The sequence below is a fragment of the Protomyctophum bolini genome, assembly GCF_963924005.1.
Source record: "Protomyctophum bolini genome assembly, chromosome: 3".
NCBI lineage: Eukaryota > Metazoa > Chordata > Actinopteri > Myctophiformes > Myctophidae > Protomyctophum > Protomyctophum bolini.
Window position 1 is genome coordinate 43480791 of NC_137864.1, and position 18205 is coordinate 43498995.

Here is an 18205-nt window from a genome sequence, read left to right on the forward strand (position 1 = left end):
AGTTTTCTTCAGATCCAGAGTGTGTACAAATGTAAAGAATAGAGGAGAGAGAATTCTCTCCTCTAGTGCTCTGAGTGCTCTGAATGCAAGTCATCAAATCATTTTGCACAAACATATATACTGACAAATATGTCATAGATCAAGATTCAGCTGTCACATTTCAATAGGTTGAAAGGTCCCATCAGAGTAAGGTGTCATCAAGCTGTCATGGGCGTCCGATCGTCTGAATGCTGTTTTCGACTTTAATCACGTTCCGTGATTAGGTTTCTGTTGATGACTCTTTATCTCATGGGGTGAGAGTGTATGTTTATCCTCATCTTTAAGGGCAAAGTTGTTGTCATGTTGTTTTCCATTTAATCTTATTTCCCTTTGGTACAATGGACAAGGAGTGGGTGACAGCTGATAGTGGAATTAATACACACGCAAATATTGATATGACATCACTGGGTGACAGGGTAGTCCTGTGCACCAGATACAAGAAGATTTACAATGTCTTTTTTAACATAGTAATATAATACTAATAAGATGTGAACATAAAATATGAAACAATAAATCATAATTAAGAAAATACCAATCAAATACTTTGAGAGAGGGGTTTGTACCAACTACCAACTCAGTCAACTGTGGCTGAGAAATAGAATGGAAATGCAAATGCCAGTAAAGGGATATATCGGGAACAATTTTAACTGAGAATGCCAAATATAATCCCAACCTGTGGAGGGCAGTAATATGCCAGAAGGCATCCAGTCTGCCGGAAACTAAGAAGAAGAAGCGGAAGAAGAACAAGCATGGCGGACTGTTGACAACAACATCCACAAAACAAACCTATTTCTTCTTCAACACAACAGCGACCGTTGAAGTGATCAGATCCACTCATGTCTATCACCAGCAGCGACTCGTTCCACAACCAGCTGGCCGCGGTGATCGAGGTCCTGGCGAACAGCGCGGTGGCAGAGATCTGCAAGCTGGTGGATGATGGCTACGCGGTGCTGCGGCTGGAGATCACCCAGAACCAGAGGGAGATAGACGGCCTCAGGAGGAAGCTGCTGGTCGCCAAGTTCCAGACATCCCGACGGAACAACCACCAACGCAGCAGTAGCACCGTGCATGTCAGTCTTGTGCATAGAGTATGGGCTTGTGAGGGACTGTTGAAATTATTTGGCGTTTTGATTGAATTGATTGAAGTATTTATTTACAGTTTGCAGAATGGGTACATTTCACATGAAAGCACAACTCAATTACAAAGACTTTTACTGTGGACGACACACTTTTTTTACAACAGGGTTCACCATTTCAATTCATCAGAAGTTGAACGTTGGAACATATTTTGATTGACTAATTGAATACTTTTAGATCAGAAATATCAGATGTAAGTACAGTAATGTAAGTAACAGCAGGTACAGTCAGACAATTAAGGTTAAAAGGATAACAAATGTTCTGTAGTGGGGACTTAATTGTTTCCATTGTGGTCCTGCTATGTGTTTAATTAATCAAGATAGCATTAATAGGTACGTCACTAACTAAAAGGGGAAAACACACTTCCATTCTATGGGAATTTGCATTTGATTCACTTATTTTAATGGCTGGTGTCAGGGAGGGCATCGCCACACGCATCACACTTTGGTGGCAGTCTGGCAGAGTAGCAGAACTTTACCATGTTTCTTCTATAACAGGCCTGGTTGGTACCAGATCGTTTCCGCTCCCTCACATACTTTGGAGAAGTATATTGGGGCACTGCCCCTTTGACTATCTTAAATTACAATACCTTTTTTATTTGATTTAAACCTGTCTTCTACCCCGAGCCAGGTCAATCTATGATTTACTTTCTTGATCACTCTTGATGCCCTGTCAAGAATACAGCTCAAATAGGCCACCTCTGCTTTTTTATTTTTTGGCTTTCGTCTTTATTTTATATATATATATTTAAGACAGTAGGCTGACAGGACAATGAGGAGAGAGATGGGGGGGTGACATGCCGTAAAGGCCGTGGTGATCGGGAGACGAACCCACGGCACACTGCCAGACTGGATTACCAGCCAAGCCAAGGTGCCTGGACCGCTGAGCCACGGCCCAGGCCAGGACACCTCTGCTTTGCTTGAGATTGCTATATTGTCACCTTGAAATCACATCTACATTACTACGGGAATGTTTGGATTCAAAATTGTATGTATCTGTGCTTATTGTAATGAAAAGTTGCACAGGGCATATTAAAAATAACTTAAATAGAATGAAATTATCAACAATGACTGGTAGTAAATAAAATACTTTAAAATAAATAATGCATTTACCGGTAATACTTTTATTCATACTAATGGTTTAAAAATACAAGCTGTAGATCGTCAACAGATTAATTAATTCAGAAATATATCAACGAATAATGAAGATATGGTGATTATGTATTAATTGTGACAGGTGACCCGTGGACCTTCGGTGCCCAGCAGAGCCAGATGTAACCCTGTGACCAAGAGCTCAACACAGGGAACAGGAGGAGAGGAGGAGGAGGACGGGGGCGCTGGCTTTCCTGTCCTCTTGAAGGTGGAGGATGACGACAACACACTCAAAGGTAATACAAACATGAGACAAAAATAACGGACATCCTCCGTCTTTAGTGCTGAGACAAACTGCAAAACACCAGAATCATTCATGACGCAAAAGGATGGGGCTCGCAACTCACTTTAAAAAGCACGCATTATCCACTACAGGAAACACAAGAACGTATCTTCAATGCAGACAGTACTGTGTGTGTGTGTGTGTGTGTGTGTGTGTGTGTGTGTGTGTGTGTGTGTGTGTGTGTGTGTGCGCAATTTTAGGCATCTGTTTTAAAGTAGTGTACAGTGAAACACTACATTTTACTAGGGCCTTGAAATACAGTACTTTTCTAACAGACAGAGGGACCTGATAATTGTGTACCGTCACTTTAAAAGCGCAATGCCTCCTTTTTCCATACGCTCACGCAGCCCCTCCATCCTGAGGAGTGGCGTGAGGGTAATGGTTTTTTGATTGATGCCCAGACCTAAAACCCACCCTGCCCCCCACCCAAGTACATTCTGTGCTTGCACAATACAATTCAAATTGAAATGTGATGTGATGTCTCCGTTGCCCCTTACCCCCCTCCCTCTCTGTCATTACCCCCCACCCAAATTCTGCCTCCCCTACTCCCCTATCCTTTTTCTTTTATTGTCTGAAGATGCAAGTAGGCCAGGCGCAGCGCACGCTTGCGACCAGCAGCAATAACTTTGGTCTGACTCATTTATATGTGTTTCAAGACTTATGACCTGCTGTAAAACCTTTTGCCCTTCGGGGACACTAATAAACAACCTTGATGTATACGTCATCATACACCGGTTTCATGCACCAAAGATACATCTACAAGCTCACACTGCATCTAGTTGCACTGCGTTGTGAGCTTGTAGATCTGCCTTTTCGGCAACGATAGACTGAGAATTAAGTCTCACATTGAATTATTATAACTATGGCAGATCAGCGTCTCCAAATCTGAGGCCATGGTTCTCAGCAGGAAACCGGTGGATTGTGCAGTCCGGGTAGGGAATGAGGCATTACCACAGGTGAAGTAGTTCAAGTATCTCAAGGGCTTGTTCACGAGTGAGGGGAGAACGGAGAAGGAGATCAGCCGGAGAATTGGAGCGGCAGGGGCGGTATTGCAGTCGCTGTACCGCACTGTTTTGACGAAAAGAGAGTTGAGCCAGAAGGCAAAGCTCTCTGTCTACCGAGCAATCTTCGTTCCTACTCTCACCTATGGTCATGAAGTGTGGGTCATGACCGAAAGAATAAGGTCACGAATACAAGCGGCCGAAATGAGTTTTCTTCAACGGGTGGCTGACAACTCCCTTAGAGATAGGTTGAGAAGTTCAGTCACACGAGAGAGACTCGAAGTAGAACCGCTGCTCCTTCGCCTGGAAAGGAGTCAGCTGAGGTGGTTCGGGCATCTGGTTAGGATGCCTCTCGGGCGCCTCCCTAGGGAGGTCCTCGACACACGTCCCACTGGGAGGAGACCCCGGGGCAGACCAAGGCGCAGTTGGAGGAAATACATCGACTCACTGGCCTTGGAACGTCTCGGAATCCCCCAGGAGGAAGTCACTAATGTTGCTCTGGAGAGGGAAGTCTGGAGCTCTCTGGTGGAGCTGTTGCCCCCGCAACCCTACTATGGATAAGCGGTTGAAGATGGATGGATGGAGGGAGGGAGCTTTGAGTTTCCCAAACGTATTATGTCGGCAAAACCGTTCACACCTATCGGCTGGAGATGTTACTTTTCAGAACTTGTAATAACCAACTGATAATTTACTCTTGTCCTTTCAGACATTCAACCCCCAGTCAGGCATGGAAGTGAAACAAACACAACACCTAGAACCCTCACTGTAGAGCCTGAGAATCATCTTCACTGCGACGACCAGCGATTCAACACCCATCACCATATTAACGGAAATGTAAACTTGTTCACCAGTGCATCTGAGTGGGCAGAAGCTGGTGCAGGTATAGAGGTGTGGAATAACGCTGGCAGCCTAACCACAGGGAACTGTTCTCTGGACCCTCCACATAACTCAGGCCCACATCAAGAGGGGAGAACTAGGAGCAACACTGATGGCAGAGAGGGTTCTCCTGAAGCTTCAGGGGACCAGGGAGGAGACATTCCTGGCGACCCGAGTATTGTTGCTCCATTCCTGGCTGGTAATCTGGACTGGGAACCCGATATGGTGGTGGTGGATTCTGTTCCAATTAAAGTGGATGAAGACATGAGTTCCGAGTGGAGCATAATAGACAGGGATGGGATAACCAGGTCTGCCAAACAGAGACTCAAGAAACACGGGAGAGAGGAGGAGCTAGAGGCAGCGCACTCAGCCCTGACACTGAGCACAGAGACCTTAGACAGAACTACAGGTTTAAAGTCAAGTTTGGTTGTTGATACTAGTGCCACTTCCTATGGTGGCCACTCCTCTTTCCCTTCCTTATTCTCTGCAATCAAAACCCCCAGGCAGGTTTTACACCCTCAGGCAAACCGAGGAGACAAACAGTCGTCTTCTCTCAATGAAATTGCCGCTTCCTCCTCTAGGGAGTTCAGCAGGCACCTGAGCTCTATGGCGCTACCCGCCCAGCCAGCCCGTGACACTGGAGGTCAACCGATCTGTTGCGAGCTTTGCGGGAAGACCTTCAGAAAGTTCATGGCCCTTCGGCGGCACCAGCGCGTGCACACAGGCGAGAAGCCGTACGGCTGCCGCCACTGCTCCAAGCGCTTCTCCCATCAGCATCGAGTGAAGACCCACGAGCGCGTTCACACCGGAGAAAAGCCGTTCCGCTGCCCCATCTGTGGCAGGTGCTTTGTGGAGTCCAGCAACATGAAGAGACACCTCAGAATCCACACGTGATGGCGTTGTTGCTACAGCATTGAAAGAAATAACACACATCCTCTCTCTGGTGCTGAGCCGAACTGCAAAACAGCAGAATCACGCAAAACAGGAAGGGGGCTCGCACAGTATCAGCATACGATGGTAGATGATAGATCAGTGAGGTGATGGTGATTGGTTGTAAGTAACAAATACAGGCTTATGCACTTCGACAAAGAGATTCTATATAAAGAGACGACGAATCGCCACTAGACGTGGAGTGCTGTCGGCGTCACTCCAATATGGTGGCAACACTTTGTCTATTGTAAACCTTAGGTGGACACCTCAAACACACGGTCGCGCGTGCACGTACATATCTGCACCCTTATATTCTGAATGAATATGTTACTAATTTCTGTTTTGATCCATTCATAAATAAGATAAATAAATGGGTAAATAAATATGAGAGTAGAATAGGATTAAAACAAGTTCTTGTTTTGTACAGCATGACTTTTTAATGTTTTTTAAAGCAACCGGAAGTTACCTCATCACTCCAATATGGTGGAGGTGTCGCCTCTTTATATAGAATCTCTTTGACTCCGACAATAGCGATAACCTTCCAGGTTTATGCAAAGGTTAAAATGTATTTCAGATTGAAAAGAATACATAGCAAAAGGCTAAAGTGTATTTTAGGCAGACGCCAGGATCATTAGTGGACCTGGCATCCTGTTTAGACTGATGATGATGATCGGTTCTTGGTTTACCTATGTTCCTAGATTACTATTTCTATACATTTGATAATTACCTTTGTGTGTACCTTGCTTACTATGTTTACTCTGGATTAAGAACTGCTAAAGTGCCTAGAAATTATACGACTGAAATATAGTTGAATAGTACTCACTGTGCTAGACTAAAGAGTTGAATATAACTCTGTGGCGACAGAGACATGTAAGGCGTCAAGGGTGCAGCCACTCCAATGCCCAGCTTTGTCCGTCCCTGGCTGTGTCCCTATGTATGTTCAGGCTACCAACAGGGGGCAGTGTTGCACGACTCACTTCAGACTGGTCAGATCTTTTCATAATGGGATGAATCTAGAGTTGCATAACCTCCATTGACAGCCCAGTGATCCAAATTGAATTTCTGATCTACTTGCATTAAACGACGTTAAACTCACCAACATTGCAGCTGTAGGGCAAACTTGAATTATCCTCTTTCAATCTACAAAGCGTTTGTTGCATAATCCACCATAGACATGTTATCAGCTACTTTCTGCTGTGTTGGGGTTTGGAAGCACCAAACTCGAACAAATAATCACCTGCACAGAATTTCTTGACAGAAAGTAGCTCATAACATGTCTATGGTGGATTTATTTTATTTTTATTAAAATGCCTGTTCTGCTATTGAAACCACATTGGGAATACATTAAATGTATGTAAAGTAAAAAGGTTTAATTTAAAACTGATTCCAGCGAGTTATGTTTTTATTTCTGGATTTACAAGTGACACTTAAAATAGTCGTTGAATAAAATTATCTTTTGTCTAAAATTGAAAGTAAAGGGATGTGCCCTATCCACTTACAATCTGTTGGTCAATAACCAATCTACGAGGTCTCGTGTTTGATTGTGCTTCTGTTAGGTGTAACTTTGTTTTGATAAGTGATCTATATACTATGAACAATGTATTGTCAGAACCTAATTTATTTTTAATCTTACCTGTTCTGTTCCTGTGGCTGTGTTTTACTCTTACTTCAGTAATACTGCTGTTGATGACAACTACATTTACCAAAGCGCATCAATAAATATTTATATCTTAAAATTAATATCCATACAAACACACATGGTCTTATGTGCGACTTGCTGGTATGGGATGGATCAGATGGATAGAGTCTGCACTATGAGAAATGAGAATCGATTATCTGCAAGGTCCTTGAAGTTTTTACTCAATGCAGTAGGTGGCCTCAATCGAATCTCATACCATTTTAGCACTGGACAGGAAGCAAGCAGCAGAAGAAGAAGAAGAAGAACAAGCATGGCGGACTGTTGACAACATCCACAAAACAAACCTGCCGGTATTTCTTCTTTAATAGCGACTGTTGAACTTGAAGAGATCCACTCATGTCTATCACCAGCAGCATCGACTTGTTCCACGCCCAGCTGGCCGCGGTGATCGAGGTCCTGGCGAACAGCGCGGTGGCAGAGATCTGCAAGCTGGTGGATGATGGCTACGCGGTGCTGCGGCTGGAGATCACCCAGAACCAGAGGGAGATAGACGGCCTCAGGAGGAAGCTGCTGGTCGCGAAGTTCCAGACATCCAGACGGAACAACCACCAACGTAGCAGCAGCAGCACCGTGCATGTGAGCCAAGTGGACTGTTGAAATTATTTGGCGTTTTGATTGAATTGAAGTATTTATTTACAGTTTGCAGAATGGGTACATTTCACATGAAAGCACAACTCAATACAAAGACTTTTACTGTGGACGACACACTTGTTTACAACAGGGTTCACCTATTTTAATTCATCAGAAATGGAACGTTGAACTTTGGCTAAAACGATGAATCTTCTGGGGACTTGGGTGGGAATTTAATTGTTTCCATTGTGGTCCTGACTCCTGCTATGTGTTCAATTCATCAATATGGCATTAAAAGCTACACTAACTGAAAGGGGAAAACACTTCCATTCTATAGGAAATTGCATTTTCTCAGGATAGTTTGAAATTAATGAAACCAGTGATTCACATTTGCTTGAGATTGCTATATTGTCACCTTGAAATAATTTTCATTTACATTACTAAGGGAATGTTTAGATCAAAATGATTTGTATTTGTCCTTATTGTAATGGAAAATTGCACAGGGCAAATTAACAGGGCAAAATTAAGAATAACTTAAATAAAATGAAAAATATCAACAATGACTGGTAGTAACTAAATAAATAATGTACTATGGTCAAACAGGCTATGCATTTAATACTATTTATACTAATGGTTTAAAATGAGTGGAGATCGGCTATTCAACAGATTAATTCATACAGATTAATGGAAATATGAATAAACAAATAATTATTAATTGTGACAGGTGACCCGTGGACCTTCAGCGCCCAGCGGAGCCAGATGTAACCCTGTGACCAAGAGCTCAACACAGGGAACAGGAGGAGAGGAGGAGGAAGGGGGCGCTGGCTTTCCTATCATCTTGAAGGTGGAGGATGATGACAACACACTCAAAGGTAATAATAACATTATGAGACAAAAATAACCCACATCCTCCATCTTTGGTGCTGAGACAAACTGCAAAACACCAGAATCATTCATGACGCAAAAGAAGGGGGCTCGCAACTCACTTTAAAAAGCACACATATTATTCACGGCAGGAAACACAACGTGTCTTGAATGCAGACAGTACGTACTACATGGCAATCAGTCCTGTGTGTGTGTGTGAGCGTGCGTGCAGGGTCTTTTTCTTTTTGATCACCCCATAGCGATGATTTGATTGGCTGAGCAAAGTACATATTGAGCAGAGCCCTCGAGTAAGACAGAGTTACGACTTCATGGGGACAATCCAATGGCGGCTCTTCTACATAGACTTCTATTGGCGAAGAGCATTGCAGTCCTGGACCGAAAGTTGGCAGATTTCACTGGACTCAGCTTTAATGATCTTAAATCCCTTTATTTTAGATTGTTTATGTTTTTGTAATTGTACAACATACAGAGACTTTAGTAGTTTAGTTGTGACTGTACACTACTTTAAAACTGTTGTCATGTTGCACACATGCCTAAAACTGCTGATTTCTGCACCGCCCTCGTTGAAAACAATGTATTTCAAACTCCAGCTCGTCACACTCCATGAACAGCGCTCGAGCGCTCAGTTTTCTGCCCCCTCAATGTCGTAATTCTCTTACTCTTTGGCTCTGATTAAGGATAAAAAGGATTAAAAGTGAGGGCAGAGGGCACTGAAGACGCCAAAAGTAATTGGCCGGAATGATATTTGCGATGTTTTGATTGGCTGAGCAGGGATTGTGAATTTGTGATGTATGATGATGATGTATGAGTGCGCCCCTCACTTCACACAAGTGGTTTTTTTAGCTCCTGGATCTGAGAACATTAGTCAGTGTTATTAGAAAATTATGTTTTAATGTATGATGTATTTTGTCTAGAATACCATGATAACAGTCAGTCTTTTCAAAATAGCTATTTTAAATACAATAGCGAAGGTTTTCAAAAATCGTAGATCTATAGCCTCATGACATGAGTCATATTTGTGAGCTTGTGGGGCTATTTTTGTATGACACCATTTTACAGTGAACTATAAAATAGGCACAAGTGGTTAGTCACGCTAATTCAGTCACTGATTGTAATACAAAAACACATAAAAAACAATACACCCTTCTTGAATATTTATATTAATTTCATGAATAATTAATTAATTGCAGAACTTTTAATAACCAACTGATAATTTACTCTTCTCCTTTCAGACATTCAACCCCCAGTCAAGCATGGAAGTGAAACACAAACAACACCTAGAACCCTCGCTGTAGAGCCTGAGAATCATCTTCACCGTGTCGACCAGCGATTCAACACCCATCATCATAGTAATGGAAATGTAAACTTGTTCACCAGTGCATCTGAGTGTGCAGAAGCTGGTGTAGGCATAGAGGTGTGGAATAACGCTGGCAGCCTAACTACAGGGAACTGTTCTATAGACCCTCCACATAAATCAGTCCCACATCAAGAGGGGAGAACTGGGAGCAACACTGATGGCAGCCGAGAGGGTTTTCCTGGAGCTTCAGAAGACTGGGGAGGAGACGTTTCTGGCGAATCGGGTGCAGGCTTTAGTTCCGACATACTATTGATCCGAAACCTCAATCCTAACCTAACCCTAACCACAAGCACGGGAGCAGCGCATGTCGGACCATCGCTTTTTCGCATTGCATCGCATGTCCCCCCGCTTCGGATCTTCGGTGTGTCGGAAAAGCGTGCGCACCCCGGCGAATCAAGTAACATTGCTCCACCCCTGGCTGGGAATCTGGACTGGGAACCCGATATGGTGGTGGTGGATTCTGTTCCAATTAAAGTGGAGGCAGACATGAGCTCAGAGTGGAGCATAATAAACAGGGATGGGATAACCAGGTCTGCCAAACAGAGACTCAAGAAACACGGGAGAGAGGAGGAGCTAGAAGCAGCGCGCTCAACCCTGACACTGAGCACAGAGACCTTAGACAGAACTACAGGGTTGAAGTCAAGTTTGGTTGTTAATACTAGTGCTACTTCCTATGGTGGCCTCTCCTCTTTCCCCTCCTCATTCTCTGCAATCAAACCTCACAGGCAGGTTTTACACCCTCAGGCAAACCGAGGAGACAAAGAGTCGTCTTCCCTCAACGAAATTGCCGCTTCCTCTTCTAGGGAAGTCGGCATGCACCTGAGCACCATTCCGCCTATGGCGCTACCCGCCCAGCCAGCCTGTGACGCCAGAGGGCAATCACTCCGTTGTGAGCTGTGCGGGAAGACCTTCAGAAAGTTCCTGTCCCTGCGTCTGCACCAGCGAGTGCACACAGGTGAGAAGCCGTACGGCTGCCGCCACTGCTCCAAGCGCTTCTCCCATCAGCATCGATTGAAGACCCACGAGCGCGTTCACACCGGAGAAAAGCCGTTCTGCTGCCCCATCTGTGGCAGGTGCTTTGTGGATCTCAGCAACATGAAGAGACACCTCAGAATCCACACGTGCCAGCTGGGCGTGGAACAAGTCGCTGCTGCTGGTGATAGACATGAGTGGATCTCTTCAAGTTCAACAGTCGCTATTAAAGAAGATGGCTCGCACTAGCCTGGCAGAGCCAGACTCATAGCGAGGATCATTTGTAGACCTGGCATCCTGTTTAGACTGATGATGATTGGTTCTTGGTTTACCTATGTTCCTAGATTACTATTTCTGTACATTTGATATATTACCTTTGTGTGTACCTTGCTTACTATGTCACTCTGGATTAAGAGCTGCTAAAATGCTGCTAAATTGGACGACTGAAATATAGAGTTGAATAGTACTCACTGTGCGACTAGACTAAAGAGTTGAATATAACTCTCTGTGGCGGCAGTTTTGAGAAAACAATCGTTTACATTGCCTCTGATTGACCTACCAAAAGTCCCCTTCTGTGACGCACACGGAAGCTTGCTAGCCGCAATTTGCAACACTAGATTTTTTTTAAAATAATGGGATGAAGCTAGAGTTGCAATACCCTCCATTGACAGCCCAGTGATCCAAATCGAATTTCCGATCTGCTTGCATTAACAACGTTAAACTCACCAACATTGCAGCTGTAGGGCAAACTTGAATTATCCTCTTTCAATCTACAAAGCGTTTGTTGCATAATCCACCGTAGAAACGTTATCAGCTACTTTCTGCTAAGAATTCGTGCCGTGGTATTATTAAGTGTTGGGGTTTAAAAGCACTCGTTTTTATTAACAGGTCATTCTGCTGCCTCCTGCATTATGTGCACATTCGAAAGGTGGTATGCAGGGCCGTTCAGTGACTTCGATGAGCACTTCCAAACTCGAACAAATAATCACCTGCACAGAATTTCTTGACAGAAAGTAGCTCATAACATGTCTATGGTAAATGCCTGTTCTGACTGCTATTGAAACCACTTTGGGAATAAATTATAAAAACAAGTTTGATTTAAAACTGATTCCAGCGAGTTATGTTTTTATTTTCTGGATTTACTGGTTTTATAAGTGACACTGTCGCTGAATAAAATGTAGTTTCTAAAATGGTCTTTTGTGAAAGTAAAGGGATGTGCCCTATCCACTTACAATCTGTTGGTCATGTCATTATTGACACACAATTTTTTCAGTATAACCAATCTACGAGGTCACGTGTTCGTGTTTGTGCTTCTGTTTGGTGTAACTTTGTTTTGATAAGTGATTGCAGATGACTCGGCACTGCTGGTCTCGGACAGGAACAAACTGCAGGTTGAAAAGACCCTCAGCTCTGAACTCGGTAGAATCTGCACTTTCCAGTCATCCCGATTCTCCATACATCCGGGCCAGTTCGTACTTTGCACTCCTGCATCGCTCTTGAGTACATCCACGTATGTTGGCCTGGGGCTATGCAGCACCTCAAAGGCCCTTAAAACAAGGCTCCAGACCTCCCAAAACAAATTGGTCAGGCTCCTACTTGCCTCACCCCCCGAACCCACCTCACCCCTGCCCACATTGACAGGCTGGAATGGCTTAGGGTCGACGACTGAGTATAGCATCTTGCAATGGGTCTGGTCCACAAGATTCGATACACCACCAAGATACCCATGTACCTGTCTAAATACTTCCTTAATGTTAACGAAGTCCACACCCACAACACCAGAGGGAGTGCAACAAACCATGTACAACCCAGATTCGGTACAAACAAGGGACTAAATTCCTTTCGCTCCTATGCCACCAAAATATGGAACACCCTAACAACAGTCATTAAGACATGTGAATCCCTTGACAAAACTGCTCTCAAAAGGCATGCACCTACGGACGGCTGCAATTCGAAACTGGCCCCCGTAAAATCTGAATCCCCCCCCCTTTTTCCCCTCACTGTATATGTTTCTTTTCCCTTTTTACCTCCTTTATGATGAATTCCTGTTCTGTTCTTTGACTTTATAGAAGTGTCTATTTGTACGTCTCTAATTGTTTTGATGAATTGAATATGGTGGAGTCGGTGGACCCTCTTGTAAACAAGTCACAAGTGTAATGCTTAATTGGGTTGTCCACTCACAGTTAACAGTCTTTGTATTGAGTTTTCAATCAATCAATACTATAAACAATCTATTTTGTCAGAACCTAATTTATTTTATTTTTAATCTTACCTGTTCTGTTACTGTGTTTTACTCTTACTTTAGTAATACTGCTGTTGATGACAACTACATTTACCAAATCGGATCAATAAATATGTATATCTTAAAATAATATCCATACAAACACACATGGTCTTATCTGCTACTTGCTGGTATGGGATGGATCAGATCATCAGATGGATAGAGTCTGTGCACTGTGAGAAATGAGAATCGATTATCTGCAAGCTCCTTGAAGTTTTTACTCCATGCAGTAGGTGGCCTCAATCGAATCTCATACCATTTTAGCACTGGACAGGAAGCAAGCAGAAGAAGAACAAGCTTAGCGGACTGTTGACAACAGCATCCACCACCAAATAAACCTATTTCTTCAATAACGACTGTTGAAGAGATCATCATCCACTCATGTCTATCACCAACAGCGACTCGTTCCACAACCAGCTGGCCGTGGTGATCGAGGTCCTGGCGAACAGTGCGGTGGCAGAGATCTGCAAGCTGGTGGATGATGGCTACGCGGTGCTGCGGCTGGAGATCACCCAGAACCAGAGGGAGATAGACGGCCTCAGGAGGAAGCTGCTGGTCGCCAAGTTCCAGACATCCCGACGGAACAACCACCAACGTAGCAGCAGCACCGTGCATGTGAGCTAGCCCGCAGTGGACTGTTGTCACGACCATGAAATTATTTGGCGTTTTGAATGAATTGATTGAAGTATTTATTTACAGTTTACTTTGCAGAATGGGTACATTGCACATGAAAGCACAACTCAATACAAATACTTTTACTGTGGACGACACACTTGTTTACATTTACAACAGGGTCCACCATTTTCAATTCATCAGAAATTTTGGAAGTTGGAACCATAGACTGGTTGGAACATATTTTTATTGACTGAATAGTTTTTTTAGTCAGAAACGTCAGATGTAAGTTACAGCAGGTAGGCCTACACAGTCAGACAAGGCGATAAATGTTCTGGGGTGGGAACTTAATTGTTTCCATTGTGGTCCTGCTATGTGTTCAATTCATCAGATGGCATTAAAAGCTACGTCACTAACTGAAAGGGGAAAACACAATTCCATTCGATAGGAAATTGCATTTTCTCAGGCTAGTTAATTTGAATGAAACCAGTGATTCACATTTGCTTGCGATTGCTATATTGTCACCTTGAAATAATTTGGATTTACATTACTAAGGGAATGTTTGGATCAAAATTATATTTCTATTTGTGCTTATTGTAATGAAAAATGGCACAGGGCATATTAAGAATAACTTAAATAAAATGAAAAATATCAACAATGACTGGTAGTAACTAAATAAATCATGTACTATGGTCAAACAGGCTATGCATTTAATACTTGTATTTATACTAATGGTTTAAAATGATTGGAGATCGGCTATTCAACAGATTAATTCATACAGATTAATGGAAATATGAATAAACAAATAATTATTAATTGTGACAGGTGACCCGTGGACCTTTGGCGCCCAGCAGAGCCAGATGTAACCCTGTGACCAAGAGCTCAACACAGGGAACAGGAGGAGAGGAGGAGGACGGGGGCGCTGGCTTTCCTATCATCTTGAAGGTGGAGGATGATGACAACAACACACTCAAAGGTAATAAAAACATTATGAGACAAAAATAACCCACATCCTCCGTCTTTGGTGCTGAGACAAACTGCAAAACACCAGAATCATTCATGACGCAAAAGAAGGGGTCTCACAACTCACTTTAAAAAGCACACATATTATCCACAGCAGAAAACACAAGAACGTGTCTTGAATGCAGACATTACGTACTACATGGCAATCAGTCCTGTGTGTGTGTGTGCGTGTTTGTGCGTGCGGACGGGCGGGGTCTTTTTCTTTGTGATCACCCCATAGCGATGATTTGATTGGCTGAGCAAAGTACAGTCCAACAGTCCAATGGCGGCTCTTCTACATAGACTTCTATATTGGCGAAGAGCATTGTGAAGAGTGTCATGTCATAGAGCTCTGCTCTAATGACATGAGTCATAATTGTGAGCTTGTGGGGCTATTTTTGTACGACACCATTTTACAGTGAACTATAAAATGGGGCACAAGTGGTTAGTCACGCTAATTCACTCACTGATTGTAATACGAAAACACATTATAAAAACAATACACCCTTCTTGAATATTTATATTAATTTCATAAATAATTAAGTAATTGCAGAATTTTTAATAACCAACTGATAATTTACTCTTCTCCTTTCAGACATTCAACCCCCAGTCAAGCATGGAAGTGAAACACAAACAACACCTAGAACCCTCACTGTAGAGCCTGAGAATTATCTTCACTGCGTCGACCAGCGATTCAACATCCATCACCATAGTAACGGAAATGTAAACTTGTTTACCAGTGCATCTGAGTGGGCAGAAGCTGGTGCAGGCATAGAGGTGTGGAATAACGCTGGCAGCCTAACCACAGGGAACTGTTCTATAGACCCTCCACATAACTCAGGCCCACATCAAGAGGGGGGAACTGGGAGCAACACTGATGGCAGAGAGGGTTCTCCTGGAGCTTCAGAGGACCGGGGAGGAGATGTTTCTGGCGAATCAAGTGATGTTGCGCCACCCCTGGCTGGTAATCTGGACTGGGAACCCGATATGGTGGTGGTGGATTCTGTTCCAATTAAAGTGGAGGCAGAGTGCTCAGAGTGGAGCATAATAGACAGGTTTGGGATAACCAGGTCTGCCAAACAGAGACTCCAGAAACACGGGAGAGAGGAGGAGCTAGAAGCAGCGCGCTCAACCCCGACACTGAGCACAGAGACCTTAGACAGAACTACAGGGTTGAAGTCAAGTTTGGTTGTTAATACTAGTGCTACTTCCTACGGTGGCCTCTCCTCTTTCCCCTCCTCATTCTCTGCAATCAAACCCCACAGGCAGGTTTTACACCCTCAGGCAAACCGAGGAGACAAAGAGTCGTCTTCCATCAAAGAAATTGCCGCTTCCTCTTCTAGGGAAGTCAGCATGCACCTGAGCACCACTATGGCGCTACCCGCCCCGCCAGCCTGTGACACCAGAGGGCAATCACTCCGTTGCGAGCTGTGCGGGAAGACCTTCAGAAAGTTAGTGTCCCTGCGTCAGCACCAGCGAGTGCACACAGGTGAGAAGCCGTACGGCTGCCGCCACTGCTCCAAGCGCTTCTCCCATCAGAATCGATTGAAGACCCACGAGCGCCTTCACACCGGAGAAAAGCCGTTCTGCTGCCCCATCTGTGGCAGGTGCTTTGTGGATCTCAGCAACATGAAGAGACACCTCAGAATCCACACGTGCCAGCTGGGCGTGGAACAAGTCGCTGCTGCTGGTGATGGACATGAGTGGATCTCTTCAAGTTCAACAGTCGCTATTAAAGAAGATGGCTCGCACTAGCCTGGCAGAGCCAGACTCATAGCGAGGATTCACTGACCCCGGGGAGGAAGCGTCAGTGAATCCTTGCTATTAGTCTTGCTCCGCCAGGCTAGGCTTGCACAGCATCGGCATACGATAGATGACAGATCAGTGAGGTGATGGCGATTGGTTGTAAGTAACACATACAGGCTTATGCATTCCGACAATAGCGATGACCTTAGCAAAGGCTAAAGTGTATTTTAGGCAGACGCCAGGATCATTTGTAGACCTGGCATCCTGTTTAGACTGATTGTTTTTTTCATTTGTGTTTTTCATAAATTATGCTACTGTGATAATTGATCACAGACTATTATTATTATTATTTGTATTATATAAAAAGGTGGGCAAAATAAGCTTCATGCTTCAGCCCATACCTTTTCGGTTAGAACTAGTCACTGCGTTGACTAAGTAATGTAAATTAAGCAATGTAAATTCCTTAAACCTATTTTGTTTATCGGTTTTGTAAAAAAATGACCGAAATAAAGACTCAAACTCAAAATGATGATGATTGGTTCTTGGTTTACCTATGTTCCTAGATGACTATTTCTGTACATTTGATATATTACCTTTGTGTGTACCTTGCTTACTATGTCACTCTGGATTAAGAGCTGCTAAATTGGACGACTGAAATATAGAGTTGAATAGTACTCACTGTGCGACTAGACTAAAGAGTTGAATATATCTCTCTGTGGCGGCAGTTTTGAGAAAACAATCGTTTACATTGCCTCTGATTGGCCTACCAAATGTCCCCTTCTGTGACGCACACGGAAGCTTGCTAGCCGCAATTTGCAACACTAGATTATTTTTTAAATTATGGGATGAATCTAGAGTTGCAATACCCTCCATTGACAGCCCAGTGATCCAAATCGAATTTCCGATCTGCTTGCATTAACAACGTTAAACTCACCAACATTGCAGCTGTAGGGCAAACTTGAATTATCCTCTTTCAATCTACAAATGCGTTTGTTGCATAATCCACCGTAGAAACGTTATCAGCTACTTTCTGCTAAGAATTCGTGCCGTGGTATTATTAAGTGTTAAGTTATTGTTATTGTTAAGTGTAAAAGCACTCGGTTTTATTAACAGGTCATTCTGCTGCCTCCTGCATTATGTGCACATTCGAAACAGGTGGTATGCAGGGCCGTTCAGTGACTTCGACGAGCACTTCCAAACTCGAACAAATAATCACCTGCACAGAATTTCTTGACAGAAAGTAGCTCATAACATGTCGGTAAATGCCTGTTCTGACTGCTATTGAAACCACTTTGGGAATAAATGATATGTAAAGAAAAAAAGTTTGATTTAAAACTGATTCCCGCGAGTTATGTTTTTATTTTCTGGATTTACTGGTTTTATAAGTGACACTGTCGCTGAATAAAATGTAGTTTCTAAAATGGTCTTTTGTGAAAGTAAAGGGATGTGCCCTATCCACTTACAATCTGTTGGTCATGTCATTATAGACAGACAAAAATTTGTAAGAATAACCAATCTACGAGGTCAAGTGTTGGCAGCACTGCTGGTCTCGGACAGGAACAAACTGCAGGTTGAAAAGACCCTCAGCTCTGAACTCGGTAGAATCTGCACCTGGCTCGCTCCTTACACCTGGGAAAAACTGAATCCATTCTCTTTGGATCAAA

General features: G+C 43.5%; 3 protein-coding genes across 3 annotated transcripts; all 3 read left to right on the forward strand.

The window, feature by feature from the left end:
* Positions 1–835: 835 nt before the first annotated feature.
* Positions 836–6804, forward strand: LOC308313162 (uncharacterized protein). Its single transcript, XM_080760107.1, has 3 exons — positions 836–1109; positions 2413–2563; positions 4318–6804. Exons 1-3 carry the CDS (start codon positions 876–878, stop codon positions 5379–5381), a joined length of 1449 nt encoding a protein of 482 aa, XP_080616233.1. The 5' UTR covers positions 836–875; the 3' UTR covers positions 5382–6804.
* A 590-nt stretch (positions 6805–7394) lies between these two features.
* On the forward strand, positions 7395–12001 carry LOC308313390 (uncharacterized protein). Its single transcript, XM_080760490.1, has 4 exons — positions 7395–7692; positions 8411–8558; positions 9804–10207; positions 10304–12001. The coding sequence occupies exons 1-4, from the start codon at positions 7453–7455 to the stop codon at positions 11147–11149; spliced, it is 1638 nt and encodes a 545-aa protein (XP_080616616.1). The 5' UTR covers positions 7395–7452; the 3' UTR covers positions 11150–12001.
* A 1501-nt stretch (positions 12002–13502) lies between these two features.
* On the forward strand, positions 13503–16944 carry LOC308313154 (uncharacterized protein). The gene is made up of 3 exons (XM_080760099.1): positions 13503–13796; positions 14619–14769; positions 15391–16944. Exons 1-3 carry the CDS (start codon positions 13563–13565, stop codon positions 16548–16550), a joined length of 1545 nt encoding a protein of 514 aa, XP_080616225.1. The 5' UTR covers positions 13503–13562; the 3' UTR covers positions 16551–16944.
* The last annotated feature ends 1261 nt before the right edge of the window (positions 16945–18205 follow it).

Coding starts and splice junctions, on each gene's coding strand:
- LOC308313154 (XM_080760099.1), top strand. CDS start 13,563: ATGTCTATCACCAACAGCGACTCGTTCCACAACCAGCTGGCCGTGGTG. Junction 13,797..14,618: donor GTAGCAGCAGCACCGTGCAT/GTGAGCTAGCCC, acceptor TAATTGTGACAG/GTGACCCGTGGACCTTTGGC. Junction 14,770..15,390: donor TGACAACAACACACTCAAAG/GTAATAAAAACA, acceptor TTCTCCTTTCAG/ACATTCAACCCCCAGTCAAG.
- LOC308313390 (XM_080760490.1), top strand. CDS start 7,453: ATGTCTATCACCAGCAGCATCGACTTGTTCCACGCCCAGCTGGCCGCG. Junction 7,693..8,410: donor GCAGCAGCAGCACCGTGCAT/GTGAGCCAAGTG, acceptor TAATTGTGACAG/GTGACCCGTGGACCTTCAGC. Junction 8,559..9,803: donor TGATGACAACACACTCAAAG/GTAATAATAACA, acceptor TTCTCCTTTCAG/ACATTCAACCCCCAGTCAAG.
- LOC308313162 (XM_080760107.1), top strand. CDS start 876: ATGTCTATCACCAGCAGCGACTCGTTCCACAACCAGCTGGCCGCGGTG. Junction 1,110..2,412: donor GCAGCAGTAGCACCGTGCAT/GTCAGTCTTGTG, acceptor TAATTGTGACAG/GTGACCCGTGGACCTTCGGT. Junction 2,564..4,317: donor TGACGACAACACACTCAAAG/GTAATACAAACA, acceptor TTGTCCTTTCAG/ACATTCAACCCCCAGTCAGG.